Source organism: Rhagoletis pomonella, unplaced genomic scaffold, assembly GCF_013731165.1.
Source record: "Rhagoletis pomonella isolate Grant_MI unplaced genomic scaffold, Rhpom_1.0 Rhpom_scaffold_00002, whole genome shotgun sequence".
NCBI classification, from domain to species: domain Eukaryota; kingdom Metazoa; phylum Arthropoda; class Insecta; order Diptera; family Tephritidae; genus Rhagoletis; species Rhagoletis pomonella.
The window spans coordinates 35,794,850-35,813,742 of NW_023458556.1; the positions used below are offsets into that span (position 1 = coordinate 35,794,850).

General features: G+C 34.6%; 1 protein-coding gene across 2 annotated transcripts in view; it reads left to right on the top strand.

Annotated features, from left to right (window-relative positions):
- Positions 1-18,347, top strand: part of LOC118733538 (glutamine synthetase 2 cytoplasmic) — a 26,897-nt gene extending 8,550 nt beyond the window's left edge. Inside the window, exons 3-7 of one of the 2 annotated variants that reach the window (XR_004992268.1) lie at positions 15,773-16,113; positions 16,196-16,387; positions 16,457-16,560; positions 16,629-17,969; positions 18,010-18,337. Coding sequence is in view for 1 of the 2 variants with exons in the window: in XM_036462961.1 (XP_036318854.1) it covers positions 15,773-16,113; positions 16,196-16,387; positions 16,457-16,560; positions 16,629-16,917 (926 nt within the window). In the remaining variant the exon portion in view is untranslated. Of the gene's footprint in view, positions 1-15,772; positions 16,114-16,195; positions 16,388-16,456; positions 16,561-16,628 lie in introns of both variants that reach the window. The other variant, XM_036462961.1, reaches the window with a different exon arrangement.
- Positions 18,348-18,893: the final 546 nt, after the last annotated feature.

Consider the following 18,893-nt stretch of genomic DNA (forward strand, 5'->3'; position numbering starts at 1 on the left):
TTTGTTTAGGTACGTATATCTACTTTTAGGTACAACTTTTCGGAAAATTGGTACAATATGAAAATTTAATATTCATCACTAGTGCGAAAAAATAATAATGTGACGTCAGCGAAAGGGTGGATGCTGTCAAATCGAGAAAGAGAGGACTAGCGGTCCGCGGAAGACGCCACCTTTGTTTCGCTGCATCGTGCGTGCTACTTCGGTGTACGTGGCGTATGAGTATCTAACATTATTTCCCCATCATTTCGTTCATGACACAGAACTTCTTAGTAGGAGATCCGACAAGGACACGACCTTCACCCATCCGTTTAAAGGATGAAATCTACTTTGTATGAAATTTAACGTGTTAGGAAATATTTCAGGCGTGGGTTGGCTGCAAAAGTCCTGGCCAGGATGTTTTTAATTAAATATTCAAAAATTATATATATATTTTTTTTTAATTTTGCACTCATATGTTTAATGAACCAATAACATATGTATATACCAATCAAAAGCATAAATCCTATAGAATGTGTTAAACGGATGATTGAAAATTACTAGTATTACCTACCTGTTCATAACTGCCAAACCGACCAGTAGAACAGGAAAAAATATAGCCAACTCAACGTTTTCACATTCTAAAGGCTTAATACTTTCGATTGGTATATAATTTGTTCATTAAACAAATAAGTAAAAAGTTAAAAAATAATAACAATTTTTAAATATTCAATTAAAAATATCCTGGCCTGGATTTTTTCAGCCAACCCACTCGCGAAATATTTATTAACACGTTAAATTTCATATAAAATAGATTTCATCCAGTAAACCGATGCGTGAAGGTCCTGCCTTTCACGGATCTTAGACTATGTTAGTTGATTAATTTTTCTCCTTTTAAAATTTGATTTTTTTATTTTTTTCATCAAAAAAAAAATTGGAATGATTAATTAATTTTTCAGAAACTATCAGTCCTATCGGAAAGCGATGTATAGACGGTTTATGGATATTTTGTTAGCTTTCATTTGCCGTATACCACTTTCAGTTTGTTAAATTGGTTCATGAGATAAAAGTGACTAAGTGGAACCACCTTTTGTTTTAAGCTGAATAACGGTAAAATGAAAATATTTCCAAAACATATCCATAGAATAAAAAATTAGCTCGATTGTTGGAATCAGCGGGCGATTCTACATATAAATTGGATAGTGGCGTTTGGAGAACAAAAACCAAATTAAAATTTTCAATTTCGCAACATCCCTAGTAGGTATAATCAATTGCCTGTGATATGGTTGAGTATAAGACCGACAGCAGACATTCGATTTGCTGATGCGATACCATAAATTGATGTCGGTAATTTTTTTTTATTAACTATGCAGACATAAGCTCTCACTTGTCTAACACATGCACCTAAATTTTTATATCAGCATTTAACGAATTTCGCGGGATTTCCAAACTAGTTGTATCCGCATAATTTTTTTCAAGTGCTCACAATTCAATTAACACATTCTTAATGATGCACACTGGGGCAGGAGACCATCATAACTGCCATAAAATAAACTAAAGGTTTTAGATCTTCTAAAGTGGTTCGAATATTCTCCTAGTCTTATTGTCCATTAGCAGAAAAAAAACAATTTTGACGAAGATTTTTTTTTTAAATTAAAAAATTGTCGAAAGTACTTTGTATGTAAGAAAATTCACTACATCATTTTGGCATCAAGAATCATCGAGACGAAGATCCAGCCGATAACACCACCTTACCTGAATTCGCCTTCATTTATCCTATATAAGTAAAAACTTTATAATATCGTTTCTTTTAAAAAACTTTACCCAACTTCTACCAATTTTTTTTATGTAATATCTACCACTATTAATTTTTTCGAAGTCCCGCACTGACTAGGAGGTTTGCCATTGCCTGCCGAGGGGCGCCCGCTATTACAAACAATTTTGTAGGTTTAATTTTTTGATGTTGCTCGGAAACTGGGCCCTGCGGAATGGTAGTGCGCACGGCATCACAGCGGCCACCTTAGTTGGTATTTTGAGGGTATATCAAATTTTGGTTTGAATTTTTGGTAGATTTTGAGGGTATCTGCCCCAAAGTGTGTCGTCAAAATTTTTAAGTTTATCATTACGCATTATGTTCTTTTGAATGTTCTAAATAAGTAACTGTCTGTGTTTTTTTTAATACCACTTCATCAGTGTTTGCGCACATAATCGCGTATTTAGTAAATAAATGCAAACACGTGTAGTTAGTGCGTCGTTTAATCTGTGAATCAGTAGTTATCAGCATAATACTAATTAAATAATTAAACTCTTCCACCTCCAAGCTTGAACTGATTAAATATTTTGTTTGAAGTACATTTTAGCGAATTTACACTTAAGTGAATTAGAAGTTTTTGTATATAATTTTTTATTTTCGGTTATCTCAATGCTTGCTCTTATGTATGTATGTGGTTCAACTGTGAATTTAGATTTGTTTCATTTGAAAGAAATCATTTAACATGTCTGAATTGTAAGTTGTAGTTCTATTTTTATTTATGAATACTATTTAATTTACGAGTCTGGACACAGCGCTTACGATTAAAAGACATAAAGCGAGTTATTGCGCATTAAGTTGATTAGCGTATGTGACGTAAAACACTGGTTTTGTTTAAGCATTTTTATAGCGGCACATAAATTAATTTTAGAAATCACTCACTCATAATTTTATTTTGGATGATCACCACAGTCACTGCGGGCAAACTTGAATTTAGGTACCTACAGTAATCTACATGCATTAGGGTGCATCACTCTCTACACAAAAAAAAATCGATGCTGTTTTTCCATCGGAATTATACAATTTATTATACACATATTTTAAGACTTCCACCAAAATATTCTTGAAAAATATTAAGATTTACGTGTGCTGCACCAATTTTAAAATACTTCCAAAAACATAGTTTTTTTTATAAAAAAACATAGTTTTTAAAAATATTGTGGTTGTTCACACTTGCCTGGCTATCAACAACAAAATACACTACAGAAAAATTATTTTTAACCTGATAACCTGATAGCTAGGCAAACGTAAACAACCACATTGTATTTTTCGAAAAACCACCTCAGAGGATAGACGAGTTTTGGGTTAAAATGTCTGCATAAAAATTGTTAAAAATTTTATTAACGGAATCAAAGTAAGGACAATTTTGGAGGTATATTCAAATGGGTCCAGTATTTTTGGTGAGTCTTAAAATATAATAAATTTTATAATTCTGATGGAAAAAGCGCGACTTTTCTGGTGAGGCACTCAAATAAAAATATATCAACATCATATTATTTTAGTGTGGGTAGGGTCAATTAACGCTGTGCTTCGTTTAGGGAAGCGTGTATGAAGATTTCATACCACTCGGAGGCAAGTTTGCCCATTATGAATGCTTTCTATTATTGGCAGCGGGTAGACATTTCCCTCTTACCGGGGTTATTCCAAAGTGTCATTAAAACATTTTTGCTTACTGTTCCGCCAGAAATTGTGGAGATCCGATAGGTTCACTTGCGTTTTTTCTGCCAAATTGCTGAACAAGCGAGGTGAATCTATTCCTCCTCTTCCTTAGCTTGGCAACATCTGCAGAATGGGTTGGTATACGTCATCGTAGGAGAATTGGTAAAATAGCTATTTAAGAAACCCAGCAGAGAATGGAGCTGACTTGATTTAGTGATGCTAGCGATGCGCGCGATACCCGAACACTTCTGGACTTTTTTACTTTTGTTACAAATGTAGAGAGTTCACCTGATAGAGATATACCTGCTATTCTGTATTGGGCAAAAAGCCTTTTCTATGGCATACATCTCGACCTAAAGGGCACTGTAGTCGTCAGGCAGGCGGCATGATTGCCGGTTCTGCAGGTCTACCGAATAGAGATCCGTGCCAACTTTGAGCTGTCGGTGTAGATGAAGATACCATAATTTCCCGTCGGTAAGCCAGCGTCCCATTTTCCTCTAGTTAAAAATTTTATAAAATCCTGAATTGGTAGTCCCAGAATTTCGCGATGAGATCTTTTTCGGCTTCTAAGTCAGCCTTGATTCCTTTACGCCGTCCTCTTATAAGTTCTCTCAAGAGGGAATGGTCCTATTCAACCCTTATTGAAGTGCATTTCTAATAGCGCGCGATCGCTACATTTCTCCAGTGCTTTTCACCACACCAGAGAGCTTCATAAGCTATCTCTGGCCGGATGGCCGCCATGTTACTCGCCGGTTATAATGGAAGTAACGGGACGGAGTGAACTAACACTTAACAATCTATTGTATGTGAGATAAATGCGAGTAGTTCAAGTTAGACTCATTCAGCATTTATAAAGAGAATTTAGGGATACTAAGTTAAAAAAAAACACTATATTTGGAGTCAAAATGAAATGAATTTAGAATCAGTGAGCATTTGTAGCTAAATTGATATCAAAAAACCCACCTTAAATCCCTCGAATATTATTTTTATTTATAGTCGCTTTAATTACTACGGTTAGCATAACTATAGGAGCAGCAATAAAACGCGAATAAATTATACAGATAAGTGGTATCATTCATTAAAAGAAATCACAGAAAAAGATAAATCATTTCTAAACTTCCCACACTTTTGGCAAATTCCTAAGCATATGCAATGAGTAGATATATACACACAGAAAAAAGTCAGCTAAATAAATTTCTCTCAACACATCATTTGGTAACTATAACCAAATAATGTAATTATAACTAAATCATGTGTTGAAGAAAACATATTTAGTTGACGTAAATAAACTCTTTTCTCAGTGTATATACACAGGGTGTCCAAAAGTACCCCGAAAAATTGAAGGAGATGGTCGGTTGAGGGGTGATCTCCCAGATAAAAAAAATCACCCTTATAAAAGATTCACCTTTTTTAAATATTTATATTTTATCAAGAGTACAAAATCCCAAAAAAAATTTTGTTCAAATTAAAAAATATCAAAATTTGTACATGCATATATACGTACATAGTACATTTAAGTTCTACATATGTACGTCCGTAGTAATCTATAAATTTCGAGAGTACATACAATATTTAGCTACCATTATGACGGTTATGACGCTGTAGACAAAAGTCAAACAACCTTATCCCTTTTCTCTTCACTGTAAATCAGCGCATCTGTAAAGGTTTGAAGTGGCGAACGAATCGTGGTTGATTAAGTCCATAAAAAAATTCATATGCACATAACTGCACTTTGTGTCATATATGTATGTCTACCATGTATAATGTGACCAACCGTACTTCTTTCGGAAGTACAGTACTTCTTTTCTCCCTCTTGTACTTCGTACTTCGAAGTACAGTCAAATGTACTTCTTTACGATATTTTGTACTTCGGGAGGGAGATTCTGCAACCAGTTAGCGACAATTTTCGGATCGCTATCGCACTTTTTAACGCATGATATAAATGTTTTTGCGTTAAAAAGTGCGATAGCGATTCGAAAATGTCGCTAACTGGTTACAGAATCGCCCCCAGGTCCTGTTCTTCTCCGTTCTTCTGGACATTCGTCACATGGCCTGGGCGATAAATTCGTTTAAACCATTAAAGTCGCCGGGGACCGATGGCATCATATCTGCGCAGCTGCAAAGGGCTCTGAAGGTGTCGTGCAATTGGTTGGATCCATGCATGATGACCGGGTACATCCCCAAGCCTTGGAGGGTAGTCGGTGTTGCGTTCATCCCGAAGGCCGGAAATGGTTATCATGTTTCTCCTATCAGTCACTGTCTTTCAAGAGCTCAATATGCTTATTGCAAGAAAAGGTCGGTGAATACCGCCCTGCACACATTTTTAAAATCGTCAGAGGAAGCCTTCACGCATGAAGATTATGCAGTAGGAGCCTCTTCGATATCGATGGGGCCTTCAACAATGTCACTCCAGAGGCAATAGTCAAGTATATTCACAATCTGGGGGTTGAGACCAACCTAATAAGCTTACTTCGAGACAGAACTGTCTCGGCGGAGTGGGGGAGTCAATGGGAGCATTCCACAAGATGGTATTCTCTTTTCCATGCCCTGGATTGCGGTTGTAAACGACCTTCTAGAGGAACTGGAAAAGTGGGCTGTCGGGTGATCGCCTATGTAGATGATGTGGAACTTTTGGTTAAGGAACGATTTCTATACACCCTTTTTGATCTAGCTCAAGGTTACCTGAACCAGGTAACTAGGTGGACGATCAACGGCGGCGGAAGCCTAACATTGAGGAAAGGGTACGAAAGGTGCGATTGGTATTAATGCGGTGAGACTAGAAATTTCGACTGATCCTTTTGTATCAGCTGTCAAGAGGAAGTTGAAGTGGAATCATCTCCACACTTTCTTTTAGACTGTCCAACCTTCGCGAGGCTTAGATGGAAACATTTTGGCTCGCACTTGTGAACAAATACTGAGCTCTCAGGGATCGAAATTAGCCGCATTCGAAATTTCGTAATCGGTTCGCGGCGTTAACTTAACCCAACCTAACCTGTACTTCTTTGAGCTATGAAATAGTTGGTCACATTAACCATGTATATTAGGGTGCAACACTCTCAATACAAAACAATAGCGGTACCTTAATTTAAAAGTTTTATGAAATTATAACTAAAGCAGCCGCCAAATATTTAAAAAAAATATTAAGATATACGTGCGCTGAACCGATTTGAAAATAGCGCAAAAAATCGAGTTTTCGATAAATAAAATTATTTTTTAAATATATTTTTCCGAAAAATCATCTCAGAATATAGAAGAGTTTAGGTTTACAAAATCTGCTTAAAAATTTTAAAAAATTGGATCAATTGGAATTGGATTACATCTAAATAACGAGATTTTTTGAGATATTTTTAAATCGGCCTAGTTCACGTAAATCTTAATATTTTTCCCAAATATTTTGGCGCAAGTCTTAAAATATAATAAATTTTATAATTTCGGAGGAAAAATATTAATTTTTTGTTTCGTGCGGCACCCTAATGCAGATATATATTTCCAATTAAAAAAAGTATGGAGAGATATACAAATTTGTGTACAAAAAATATATTTACATACTTATGTATGTATGTATGCATGTATGTAGGAACTCGTAGCCAACTGTGAGATACCGTTTGAAAATGCGCGCGCTTTTAATTGCATCGCCTACTCGGGTGCAATCGGCAGAATGCAAATGCAGCTGACTTGCAAATTTTGATGTTGCTTACCTTATGCCACTAAGCGTGAAATTAATTACGGTAAATGTGTGCACATAAATTTGCCTCATGCACTTGTGTGTATTTTATCCAACGAATTTTCTAATAATTTATAGTAGTTGGTGAATGACTTTTATTTTCTATGATTTATTAAATGAATTTTTCAGAAAAATTATCAAGCACCATCTGTGATGTGATTTTTGAAAACTTCAACACTTGTTCGTTGTATTTTTCATAGAATATTTTTTTTTGTGTATAGACCACTAATCCTCTCGCATAGACCCCCTCAACTGAGGCGACTTCTTACCAGGTCTGCAAACCACCACAAAAATTTATGTGGTTAGAGAAAAAACCTGTACCGCTGAAGAAGCCAGTGCATAAAACAGCACTCAAACTATAGAAGAAATTTGCGGTCTAAGCTTAAACTTTTTGGCGAATTTCAACAAATTTGCAAGCCTTTTGGTCGCCAATTCCCTTCAGTGTAGAAAACAAAGCAAAGCAAATGCGGGTAAGTCGCGGGGAGGCGTAGTTGCCTGCCATGTTTCACAGTGGTGAGTTAACCCCCGGTTTTGGCTAGCATATTAGCCCGTCCATTCCCTGCGCTTCTTTTGTTCCTGGTCCTGGCCCAGTTCAAAAGCGACTCGGTTATTAACGCTGAGTTCGTCTATCCTATTCTCTTAACCTGTTATAAATATCTTCCAATATTCTCTAGCGTATTTTATTTCAAGTTAATCAACCAGTGGCTAGATCATCAACAGAAGCTCTTGATCAAAGAGCTTCCCCACTCATTTTTGGTAATATCTCGTTGATGAGAAGTGCCTAAATCCCTTCCTATCTAGGCTACTGCTGAATACTTGATAAAATTTTCATCTAAAGTATATACGCTTAACCGTACTTTGGTTAAAATCCACTTTTGAGTACATATTTTGAACATTTATTAATTCAAATAATTAAAATTTTTTTTTTCTAGGCACTCTTAACCACCTATTACACATGCCCTCAATTAAAGCTTGAGCTTTAGAAATTTCAAGTGATAACATCCTTTAGCAAGATATTAAAAAAACGAGACAATTGCTGCTTAGCAATTGTTACCATGATCAGTTTTAAAGTATCATATTATAAAACTGCCAGAATTAAATGGCAATTAATTGGATGTGCGATCAAATAACAAAATGGCCTTATTTTCGAATTGTCCTTAGTAGTCAGAAAAATAACAAAATAATTGCGAGGTTGTTAATACAAATTGTTCTTGAAACTGCATTTGATTGTTTTCATATACATATGCAATTTTATCAACATACCTACAAATGCATACACTTTGATATGTGTGAGTATTTTCTAGTATCTAAGTACATAAGTATAAACCACTTATAAGCAAATTATTTCATGAGCCTTTCAATTCAATAATACAATAATTTGCGTAAACGGAAACAAATACTTACAAAACACGCACATTCACAAAAATACATAGCATAGATGAGTAGATGTTTGGTTGGACAGAGAGACAGACAATCATTTGAAGTGCCATTGTAATGTAATTGAATATGAAAATGTTCAGATAATTTGGAACCCCTTTAGCATGAGTACTATTGCATAATATTTTTCATTGGACGTCTGCCTAGCTGAGCTAATAGCGCTTGTCCTGCTTTCCCCTTTTTTTTGATGTACATACCCTGCAGAAAAAATTATCAATTGATAAAAAATTTATTGAAATTGTTTTCTTTAATCGCGTTTCTGCTTAAATACCCTGCACTTCGCAAATACTTTTTCGAATTGAGGACAAATAAAAGGAAGATCGAAATTTCATAATATTATTTTGAAGTTCCGTCTGACGGAGTTCGAATATGGGACCACCTACAGCAGAATATATAAACAGATATGAAATATAATAAAATAAATAAATAAAAAATGAGAAAAAAATTTGTTTTTCCTATTGATATTTATTGTCCAAAAGTAGTTAGTTACAAGTTAGTTACATCAAATTCAGAGGTAACCACCCCTGACTATTTCGCGGGAATCACCATAGAAATATATGTAGTTGGCTTTCGTCAAAGAAAATATACAGATAATAGTGACATTTAGCTCCTTCCCAATCAACTTAAAGTTAGCTTATAGTTAGATATATTTCCTGCAGGGTATTTACGTGCTATTAATGGGCTATTACATATCGCATAAATAAATATAGTTAGCAGTTTGTTTGACTTGTTTTTGTAAATTGAGATTAAATACTTATTTGGAAAATAAAAATAAAAAACAAATGATATATAAATTGCCGATGTATACGTTTGTATGTATGTATGTATATATGTAATTAGTTGGAGTTGCATGACGCCACTTTAATATGAAATTAAATACTAAAATTTTAATTAAATACGACAACAACAACCGCAACTATAGAACCGACCACAGCACTGCACAGTAGCTACTCAATTTCACTGGAAGCATTGCACATCTCACTGACAGTTCATAACAAACATATCGAGCAAGCGAGACTTAGGATGCAACCAACTGCTCGTTTAGAGGCATTTGTGTTGACAGCACTGAGCCTACATGGCAGATACGTTGTAAGTCGTGTCTATAGGCGACATCGAATCTCATATTTCACACGCAGCTATTCCACGTACATACGTATGTATATACAAATGTACAGACGTAATATGGAAATTGCATCAAAGTAGAAGTGGCATTTTTTGACAAGTGTGACTGTAGAAAAAATTAATATATGCTCCTTATTGCAAACTGGAACGTAATGCCGTCGTGTTGGGTGAAACGCTAGTCGGGATGTAGGATGTGCACGTACATATGTATGTATGTATGTATGTATGAACATAAGTGCGCAAGCGTGCTAGCTGATCTCTTAACCTAGAACTAGTATGCAATTATCAAACATTGTAATCACGTTTCAGTTAGGTAAGCAAAATTCAAGCAAGCATATGCATTTCAATCGAATTAAATAAGTGAAATAGAATGTAAAGAAATAAGTATGTAAATACATATATAATTAAATTGAAAAAAAAAAATGCTACAAAAGCTGCTGGCGAAACACAATCAGAATTAATACGTTTTCAGAATCTCAAATCGACAGAAATTACCCAACTTTTTCAACATTTTGTAGCGGATGCTAATAAGCGTTTTATTTTTTTTTCCGATCCATCCAAATGTTTAATATTATTATTCATAACGTGTCTGATGACTATACAAATAAAATATAAAATATTTCGGCTGCTAAAAAATTATGTAATCCCAAATAAGTAGATCCATAAAAAAGCAATAATTTTAATTTTAATTATTATTTTTCGGGTTTTTGATTGAGTTTGATAGCATTAATATATAGAACCCTATCAGCAATAAAAGGCTGTAAAAATAATTTGCATTTACCGGTTTGAACTCGTTCTTAACATTATAATTCAAACTCACAACAACATTTATATATGTTCGTGCACATTTTTAACAGAGAACGTGTTCACTTCAAATCTGATGTACATACATATGGCACGTTTAATAATAATAATAATAATAATATAACGTTCAAAACTAGCAAATACCCGGCATGCTGCACTGCGCCTTAAAAGTATTTTTGTACTGTTTAATATCTGTATTGTAATATTTCATTTATTTTTATCAATTTAATTGAATACAATTTTTCAAAATAGTGCCAACCTTTCACATAAATATCTTCGGCTGTAAGCCTTGTTAAACCTCTTTCTTCTGACAGCCATATTGCAATATTTACTTTATGTTTTCAATTTACTTAAACTGCAATTTTCAAACAGGTGGTAACTCTCTAATTTTTTTCTTTCTATATCTTAAGTTGGATCTCTAGAAATACATCATCAGTGAATACCGCAGCAAGGCGGAACAAAGCGAAGCTGCAGGTGTTTACACCGAACGAAGCGAAGCGGAGCTTTTCTCATGGACTCGGCTGCAAAGATATCAAAAAGCTTACCGTCAATGAAAAACGGCAAAAATATTTGCTAAATTTTATACAAAAGATTTGTGGTAAAATTCGTTTCTATTTGAATATTTTAACAACTTGTTTGCAACAGCGTCATGAAACTGAAAAATTAAATAGAAAATTCAAAATCCAAAACTGCTTGGCTTTCAGCTCCAAAACGCTTCTGAAAAGGCTTGCTGTATGAGCACTTTCATATAGCTACAGCAATTTGAAAGCTTCAATCAGCTCGGAACGGCTTCGCTCGGTTCGGCTCCGCTTTCTGTGTGAACGTACCCTTACTCAAATACGAGTTGTTACTCATACGCCCTGGCATAAAAGTTACTTCATACAGTTGGATGTGGTAATAAAGTATTGAAATGTAATCTCATATCTAAACTATCGCAGTATATATGTGCATACATATATACGTTACGGAATGATATACAAATAAATAAATGATTCCTACTAAATACTAATAATATATAGCCCTGAAGTATGAAAATAATCGTTGAATATTGATATTAGAATATGCAGCTACTTAAATGTATATATACCCAGAAACTTTCAATGAAAAATAATTCTAGAAGTTTCAGCACAAAATTCTATGATTGGCATACCCAACACATTAAAATCACTCGCTATCATTTTATAAACAATAAAATTGTTTAGTCGCTGTCGCGTTCAGTTTCGCCAATAAAATCGTTAAGTGCATTTATCAGTGGGTGTTATAAGGTGACTGATAAATTGGTAAAATTAGAAAATTAGAAAATTGCAAAAATGCAATCATAAACAATTTATGCAGTCACAAGTCATTAGGGCTATTCGCGATTCGGTGCATAAGAGCTGACAAATTTATGGAATTGCAGAAATATGCCATGGATTGTGAGCGACCTTTATTAAACTGTCATGGTAAAGCTTTTGCAAAACAATTTTTGTGCATCAGCTTTGGTTTTGTTTATGAATGCAATGCATAGCATTTTTATGCTATGGATTTTCGGTATTGCAAATTTGCCAAGCCATGACAAATGCAAATGCGTGTATTTTGTTTGTGTATTGCAAATAATTTGCAATACAAATTTGCAATGCAATGATGCAAGGCCATTTGCACCGGATCGCAAATAGCCCTATTTTATTTATCCGAGGGATGAAGCACTTGACACAATAGCGGGACTGTTGGCAGCAGCGGAAAAACAATAGCAATAAAATTCGCGACAACAACAAATGCTAATTGTATGCACACTGAAACGGTGCTGAATTCATTAGTGTGCAGGCGCGATATTTAAAAAAAAATAGCCAAACGTGCTTTATTTATTTAACGGTTCTATTCTGTATCACTGACAAATTCTTGTCACAGTTTTTATTACGGAAAAATATATGAAAAAGTTTAAATTGGTCAGTAAAAAAAATTTGTTACCGATACAGAATTGGGCTATAAATTTGAATTTTTATTTCTTTGAATTACAAGCCAGTTCTAAAAATTATTGAGGTACGAAAGTAAAAAAAAACATATATGATACATATGGGTCAATCTATGTCAAATCGACCAATGGTTGGAATCGATTATTTTTAGTTTTGAATGAAATTTGTTCAGAACTTTTCTGTTATTATATAGATGACAAAGTTCTGTCAAAGAAAAAAAATCTAGAGTTCAAAATTTCACAATTTTCGCTATGTAGCAAGTTTAAATTTTGAATATCTCAAAAACTATTATAAGTTCTGGTCACGTTTTAAAGGTGTTATTTATTTAGGGCTATAAAGAAAAGAAATAAAAAAACAAATCCAAAAATTAAAAATTAGCAAGATTTTGAAATTCAAACAAATCTTAAGCAAAAATTTTAGATAAATTTTTTTTTTATACAACACCTCTTACTGATTTTACAGGATCATCAAATTTTCAAGAAGGCGTTTTTTTTTTTTTTTTTTTAAAAAAATAAAAATTTTAATTTTTTTTTTTTGCAAACTCTAAAATAAGTTATGTAAAACAAATTAAATTTAGAGTTTGCAAAATTTTTTCAAAACATTGTATTGTATAAAGAACATTGAGCCTAAAATGTGTATAAATTTTTGTTTCACAATTTTTTATTAATAAATATTTCTATAAAGCCCCAATTCACTTTTAAAACGAGATCACAAACATATTTCTAACTATAATAATAGTTTCTGAGAAACATACGGGAAATTGTGAAACTTTGAGCTCTGAAACAAAAAATTTTTCTATATGCATTTTTTTATATGTATGTGCAATTTTTTCGAAATTGAGTTTTTGAACAAAAATTAGTCTACAAACACCTCACCTGATAAAATATTTTAATGGAAAACCCCAAGGTTATGCCAAAAAAATACTGTGAAAGCGCCTTTCAAATAGACTGCAAGAAAAGAAACAACCACAATTTCCCAAAATTGTCTTATCGTTGACTTAGGCAGGTTTGATATGTGTCGACTCAAATGTATGTGCCATGCAAACGTATTTTGTACGTAGTAAAAAAAAAAAAAATAAAACAATATATAAAAAAGTTTAAAAGTGGGTAAAACACTTCCTGTAAAATTTGGTTTCCGGCACATGCGATAATTTCGCACAAATCAAAAATGGTCTATTTGCCATGGATTGACCCTTATTTATTTATGTAAAAATAGAGCTGTTTACATTGCACTTAATAGTGGCTAAAAAATAAAAAATAAGAAGAAATCTACAAAAGAAAATTCATCTCAAACAAATGAAATCCGATAATGTATATATGTATTCTATGCGGCGCATATATCAAAGGGGTGTTAAACAATTGTCGCCTCGGTCAGCTGTTGCAAGTACATATGTATGTACGTAATCAAATAAGACATGTACATACATATGCTTGCATATACATACATACATACATTTGCATACAGATTTGTGTACAAAAAACAACACAATCGACTAAACAAATATTGTTGAAAACAAAACACAATCAGCTACTTTTTAGCAGCGGGTGCATGCATCTACATATTACGTACATATGTATTTACTACTATGTTTTTACATACTTACATATGTACATATGTATCTAGTATATATGCTGTATTTGAAGCAAAACAAATCAGCTTAATTATCGTATGAGATGCAAAAAATGCAGGTAAATAAGAATTCCGCAAAACCAAATGCATACGGGTATATGACGATTTAAATGCGCGCAAATGTAAATACTCATAAAATGCAATCAACAAGTCAGCAAATAGCAACACATGCAATTAAGCCGCATACGTAAATATGCACAATGTATAGTAATACATATTTACGTATGCACATTAATGCAACAAACATATTCACAAGCATTGTTTTTGGTGTTAGGCTGATGCCAGGCTATTGTGGGGGTGGCAGCAAATTCTGAAATACTACATACTAAAATTCATGCATGCAATTTCTTGTTTAAGGAGAATTTTGCCAACAAACAAATGCCCACATATTACATACATATGTATGTATATCCATTATAGTTACGCTATAAATATTGGCAACCTCAATGACCTTCAGTTTAATCTTTGTGTCAAATATGTACATAAATCTGGTATACATTTTATTTACTGCAAAGCATCCTTGTTGACAATTTCTGCCGGTTTTTTGTATTGTTTGTTTTTTTGGGGGCTAGCTTAACACAATTTGTCATTTTCACATAAAGGAAAGAAATCAAGAAAAATGTATGCAAGCACAAAAGTATTTATAGTGAACTCTGTCCAGAAGAGAGTGTTCCTCTCACTTCCGCTTAGTACCAGGCTCTAGAATATTTTACGTCATAAGGGGCAAGGAGTAAATAGATGGTCCTAGGAACTTACATACGTACATGTCAGACCATGAGGACAAAATCGATGAGAAAAAGCATATATGTAAATCATCGTGCATAAATATCCACCTTCTTCTTATTTAAATAGCAGCACAACCGTTTGTCAGTTTGGATCGAGACCAAAACACTGGTACTGGTACTTCCATTGTATGCGTAGGAGCCCTTGCTTTCTGTGTCCGCCCACCGTCTGTTCACCGGAGCGTCATCATCAAGCTCCACTCAAAGCGCGAATGGGAATACCTGAACTCTCTTTCAGTTGCATATAAATATTTCATAATCAGACTTAAATAGGTACCAGGTCATAGTGACATTGCAGGAAACGGTGTTACGGATGGGATGGCCGGGAGAGGCGAGTTGGTCTAACCCCAAAAAAAAAAGGCAGTAGAGGTATCTTTGATTAAATGTGGACTACTCTTGGACAGAGGGAACTCGTGTTAGCTCAGTGTTCGCTGGTCGACAATCAGGACATGTGTAACTGCAAGGCCAAAGGTATCCCGAAGTTTTAATATGTGATCCGCAAGATCTCTGAAAGCCCAATCCATACTTTTACAGCTGCTTAAAGGAAGATAAGGTGGAATTATACCAACACTTTCTCTTAAGCTTTCCAGCTGAAGTCTAATCATACTTGAATCGCACTTTTGAAATGATAGCCCTCATGTAACGTCGAAGGATCCAAGTGGGGACTGTGATCAACCAAATGTCAATAAATAAATAAATAAAATCTACAAACTTATGCTGCCTTCGAGCGGCGGTTGGTTTATTTGAGAAGCTCTCCATGAAAGAAATTTAGTTATCCGCATTAATCGTTATATTTTAATTCAAATAAATCATTTTTGGCTATGCTTTTCTGAAGAGCGTAATTAACTAATCGTGCACCATTTTCTTGCTGTTTCAGAACTACCGATTTGGAATTACGATGGCAGTTCCTGTTACCAAGCTGAGGGTTCCAATTCGGACACCTACCTATATCCGGTGGCCATTTACAAGGATCCTTTCCGACGCGGTAACAGTATTTTGGTAATGTGCGACACCTATCGCTTCGATGGCGAACCCACTGCTTCCAATCATCGCAAGACTTGTCTGGAAGTGGTGAATAAATGCAAGAATGAAGAGCCATGGTTTGGTATTGAGCAAGAATATACATTCCTCGATTTCGATGGACATCCATTGGGTTGGCCCAAGAATGGCTTCCCAGGACCACAAGGACCCTACTATTGCGGTGTGGGCGCTAATAAGGTATGTGCAATTAAACTAAATACGAACTGGCTTTAAAAATAAAAAGGGGAACCTTACAAAAAACACTCGCACATATTAACAGGTCTATGCACGTGATGTTGTCGACGCACACTATCGCGCCTGTTTGTATGCGGGCATCAAAGTGTCTGGAACAAATGCTGAAGTAATGCCGGCACAATGGGAATATCAGGTCGGTCCCTGCTTGGGCATTTCAGTTGGTGATGATTTGTGGATGTCACGCTTCCTTTTGCATCGTATTTCTGAGGAGTTTGGTGTAAGTAAAATGAGAAAATATGTAGATGTGAAAGCAATAACAATAACCTTTTTGTGGTTTGTCCTATAGATTGTTGCCACTTTGGACCCCAAACCCATGCCTGGTGATTGGAATGGCGCAGGCGCACATACCAATGTTTCTACAAAGCGCATGCGCGAGGATGGCGGTATTAAGTAAGTTTTGAACAGAAAAAGAACTACAAAGCGGGAGATTATAAGTTTTTATACTTTGTCATCCGCAGAGATATTCTTGCTGCAGTTGAAAAACTCTCCAAGCACCATGAACGTCACATTCGCGCCTACGATCCGAAACAGGGTCAGGATAATGCGCGTCGTCTGACAGGTCAACATGAGACCAGCTCAATCAATGATTTCAGTGCCGGCGTTGCCAATCGTGGCTGCTCCATTCGCATACCGCGTGGTGTGAATGATGACGGCAAGGGTTATTTCGAGGATCGTCGTCCCAGCTCCAATTGTGATCCCTACTCGGTGGTAGAGGCTATTCTACGTACAATTTGCCTGGATGAATAGATGGCGCGCGATCAACCAGCATTTTTTTTTTGGAGACAATTGGCTAAACGTTTCTTGACGCAGGCGCGTAGTGAGTCAGAGTACATACCAGCAAAGTGAAACGAAACCAAAGGCAGCGAATGAACTTGACAATAAAATATTCATTAAGTTTTAAGCAACAATAAGAAAACTTTATACTTGGTAAATTGGAGAAAAATGCGTCGTCAGTTTTAAAAGTAAAAGCGCATTTACCCACGGACTTAAAAACGGAGAACATGTCAGCTGACGCGGTCAATCTTATGGGATCTGCGTGTTAACAAGACGTTGCTTCTCTCTCTCTGTATCAACAGCAAACTTGATATGTTTCTACGCACTTCTTTGCTACGCTGCGTATACGCTACGTGGGTAACCGCGCTCTAAATATTTTTTTTTTTTTTTTGGTTTATATAAGAAAAGCTAAGAAAGCAAATCCTGCGATTTTTGGCTTTGGCCACCAATTATTTCTTGTTATTTTTTTTTGTATTTGTTGCATAATTTTATTTAAATTTCCCATTTGTTGTAAGAGAATTTATTAATTGCTTTCAGGCAAGCCATTTGTTATGCTCATATTCAAACATACTTACCTGTATGTGTAATATAACTAAAATGATACAAGTGCACTTGTGTAGCTTCATACGTTAGAATACAGTGGAATATAGTATGTAAAAGTAAATGAAGCTATACAACTTTATGATATCCCCTTTATGACAAAAGTATTGTTATCTGCAACACAGTTATGCACAAGTTCAAACATGTACAATATTTACCGATTTCAAGTAGTCACTCTACAAATCGCTATTTAATTTAAAAAATTATTATATACATATCGGTGTTCGTATGGAACAGTAACTTATGGCGTAAGGCTGGTTTTTGTATAATGGGTAATAAACGCGCAGAAATAGTTCCGATACTGGCAATTCAATATCCTTTTTAAGTCTCATCAAAAAAGACCTTGTCGTTTAAAGAATAAAGGGAATGCCGCATTATACTAAAGCCAACTTCCCGGCATAAGCTACTATTCCATACGAACACAGGTATATACTTGCATTTGTTGTTATTGAGGCAGGAAACAAGACAAATGCTACAAACGCAATGAAAGACAAATGTTTAAGGTAAAAAGCTTTAGATAATTAATAACAAAAAACACGAAGAAAACTGAATTGAATAGCTAAAAAATATTATAGTAGACAATTAAGAGCCTATGTGTATATAATCACATAAATATATATATACATATGTATACACATGCATATATATGAATGAATACGTAAAACAAAGCAACGAGATTTCATCTAATCAATTGTAGTATAATCTATATTACAAAAGCTAAATATGTACGTACGTATAACGAATACTAAACAGTATAATATTATTGATAAATAAAAACTATTTAGATGTACTAATATGCACAATTGTTATTGTTTTATTGTAAGCTATATATGCATACAGTGACTTAAAGAAGTGACCACGTGTTGATTTTTTATTTTTATTTTTAACATTTTCGAGTTGATATTTTTTTTTTGTTATTTTTATATAAAAATATTGTCCAGCCTTAACCAAATCCATATAAATCATAGTTTAAACAAAATTAAGCGAAATTCAACAAATTTTCGCAAAAAAAATATATATTTGGGTATGCAGTTTTATAGCCCATACAATTTTACGGCTCTATTCCGTATCAGTGTCACAGTTTTTGTTACGGAACAAGTAATTTTTAAGCAAAAAACACAACCGACTTCAATTATCATATAAAAATTTAGGAGTACCGTTAATTTTTTGATGTTCCAATCATCGGATCTAAACCAAATTAGTATGGGACCACCTGTAAGACACAACCTTTCCGATGGGCATCGTTGACGTGGTCCAACGGTAACATATGTACATAATAATAGTAATAATAGATTGCCGCTTTCACATATGTTAGTGTTTTCTCTAAACAGCGGTCGCCCCCCGGCAGG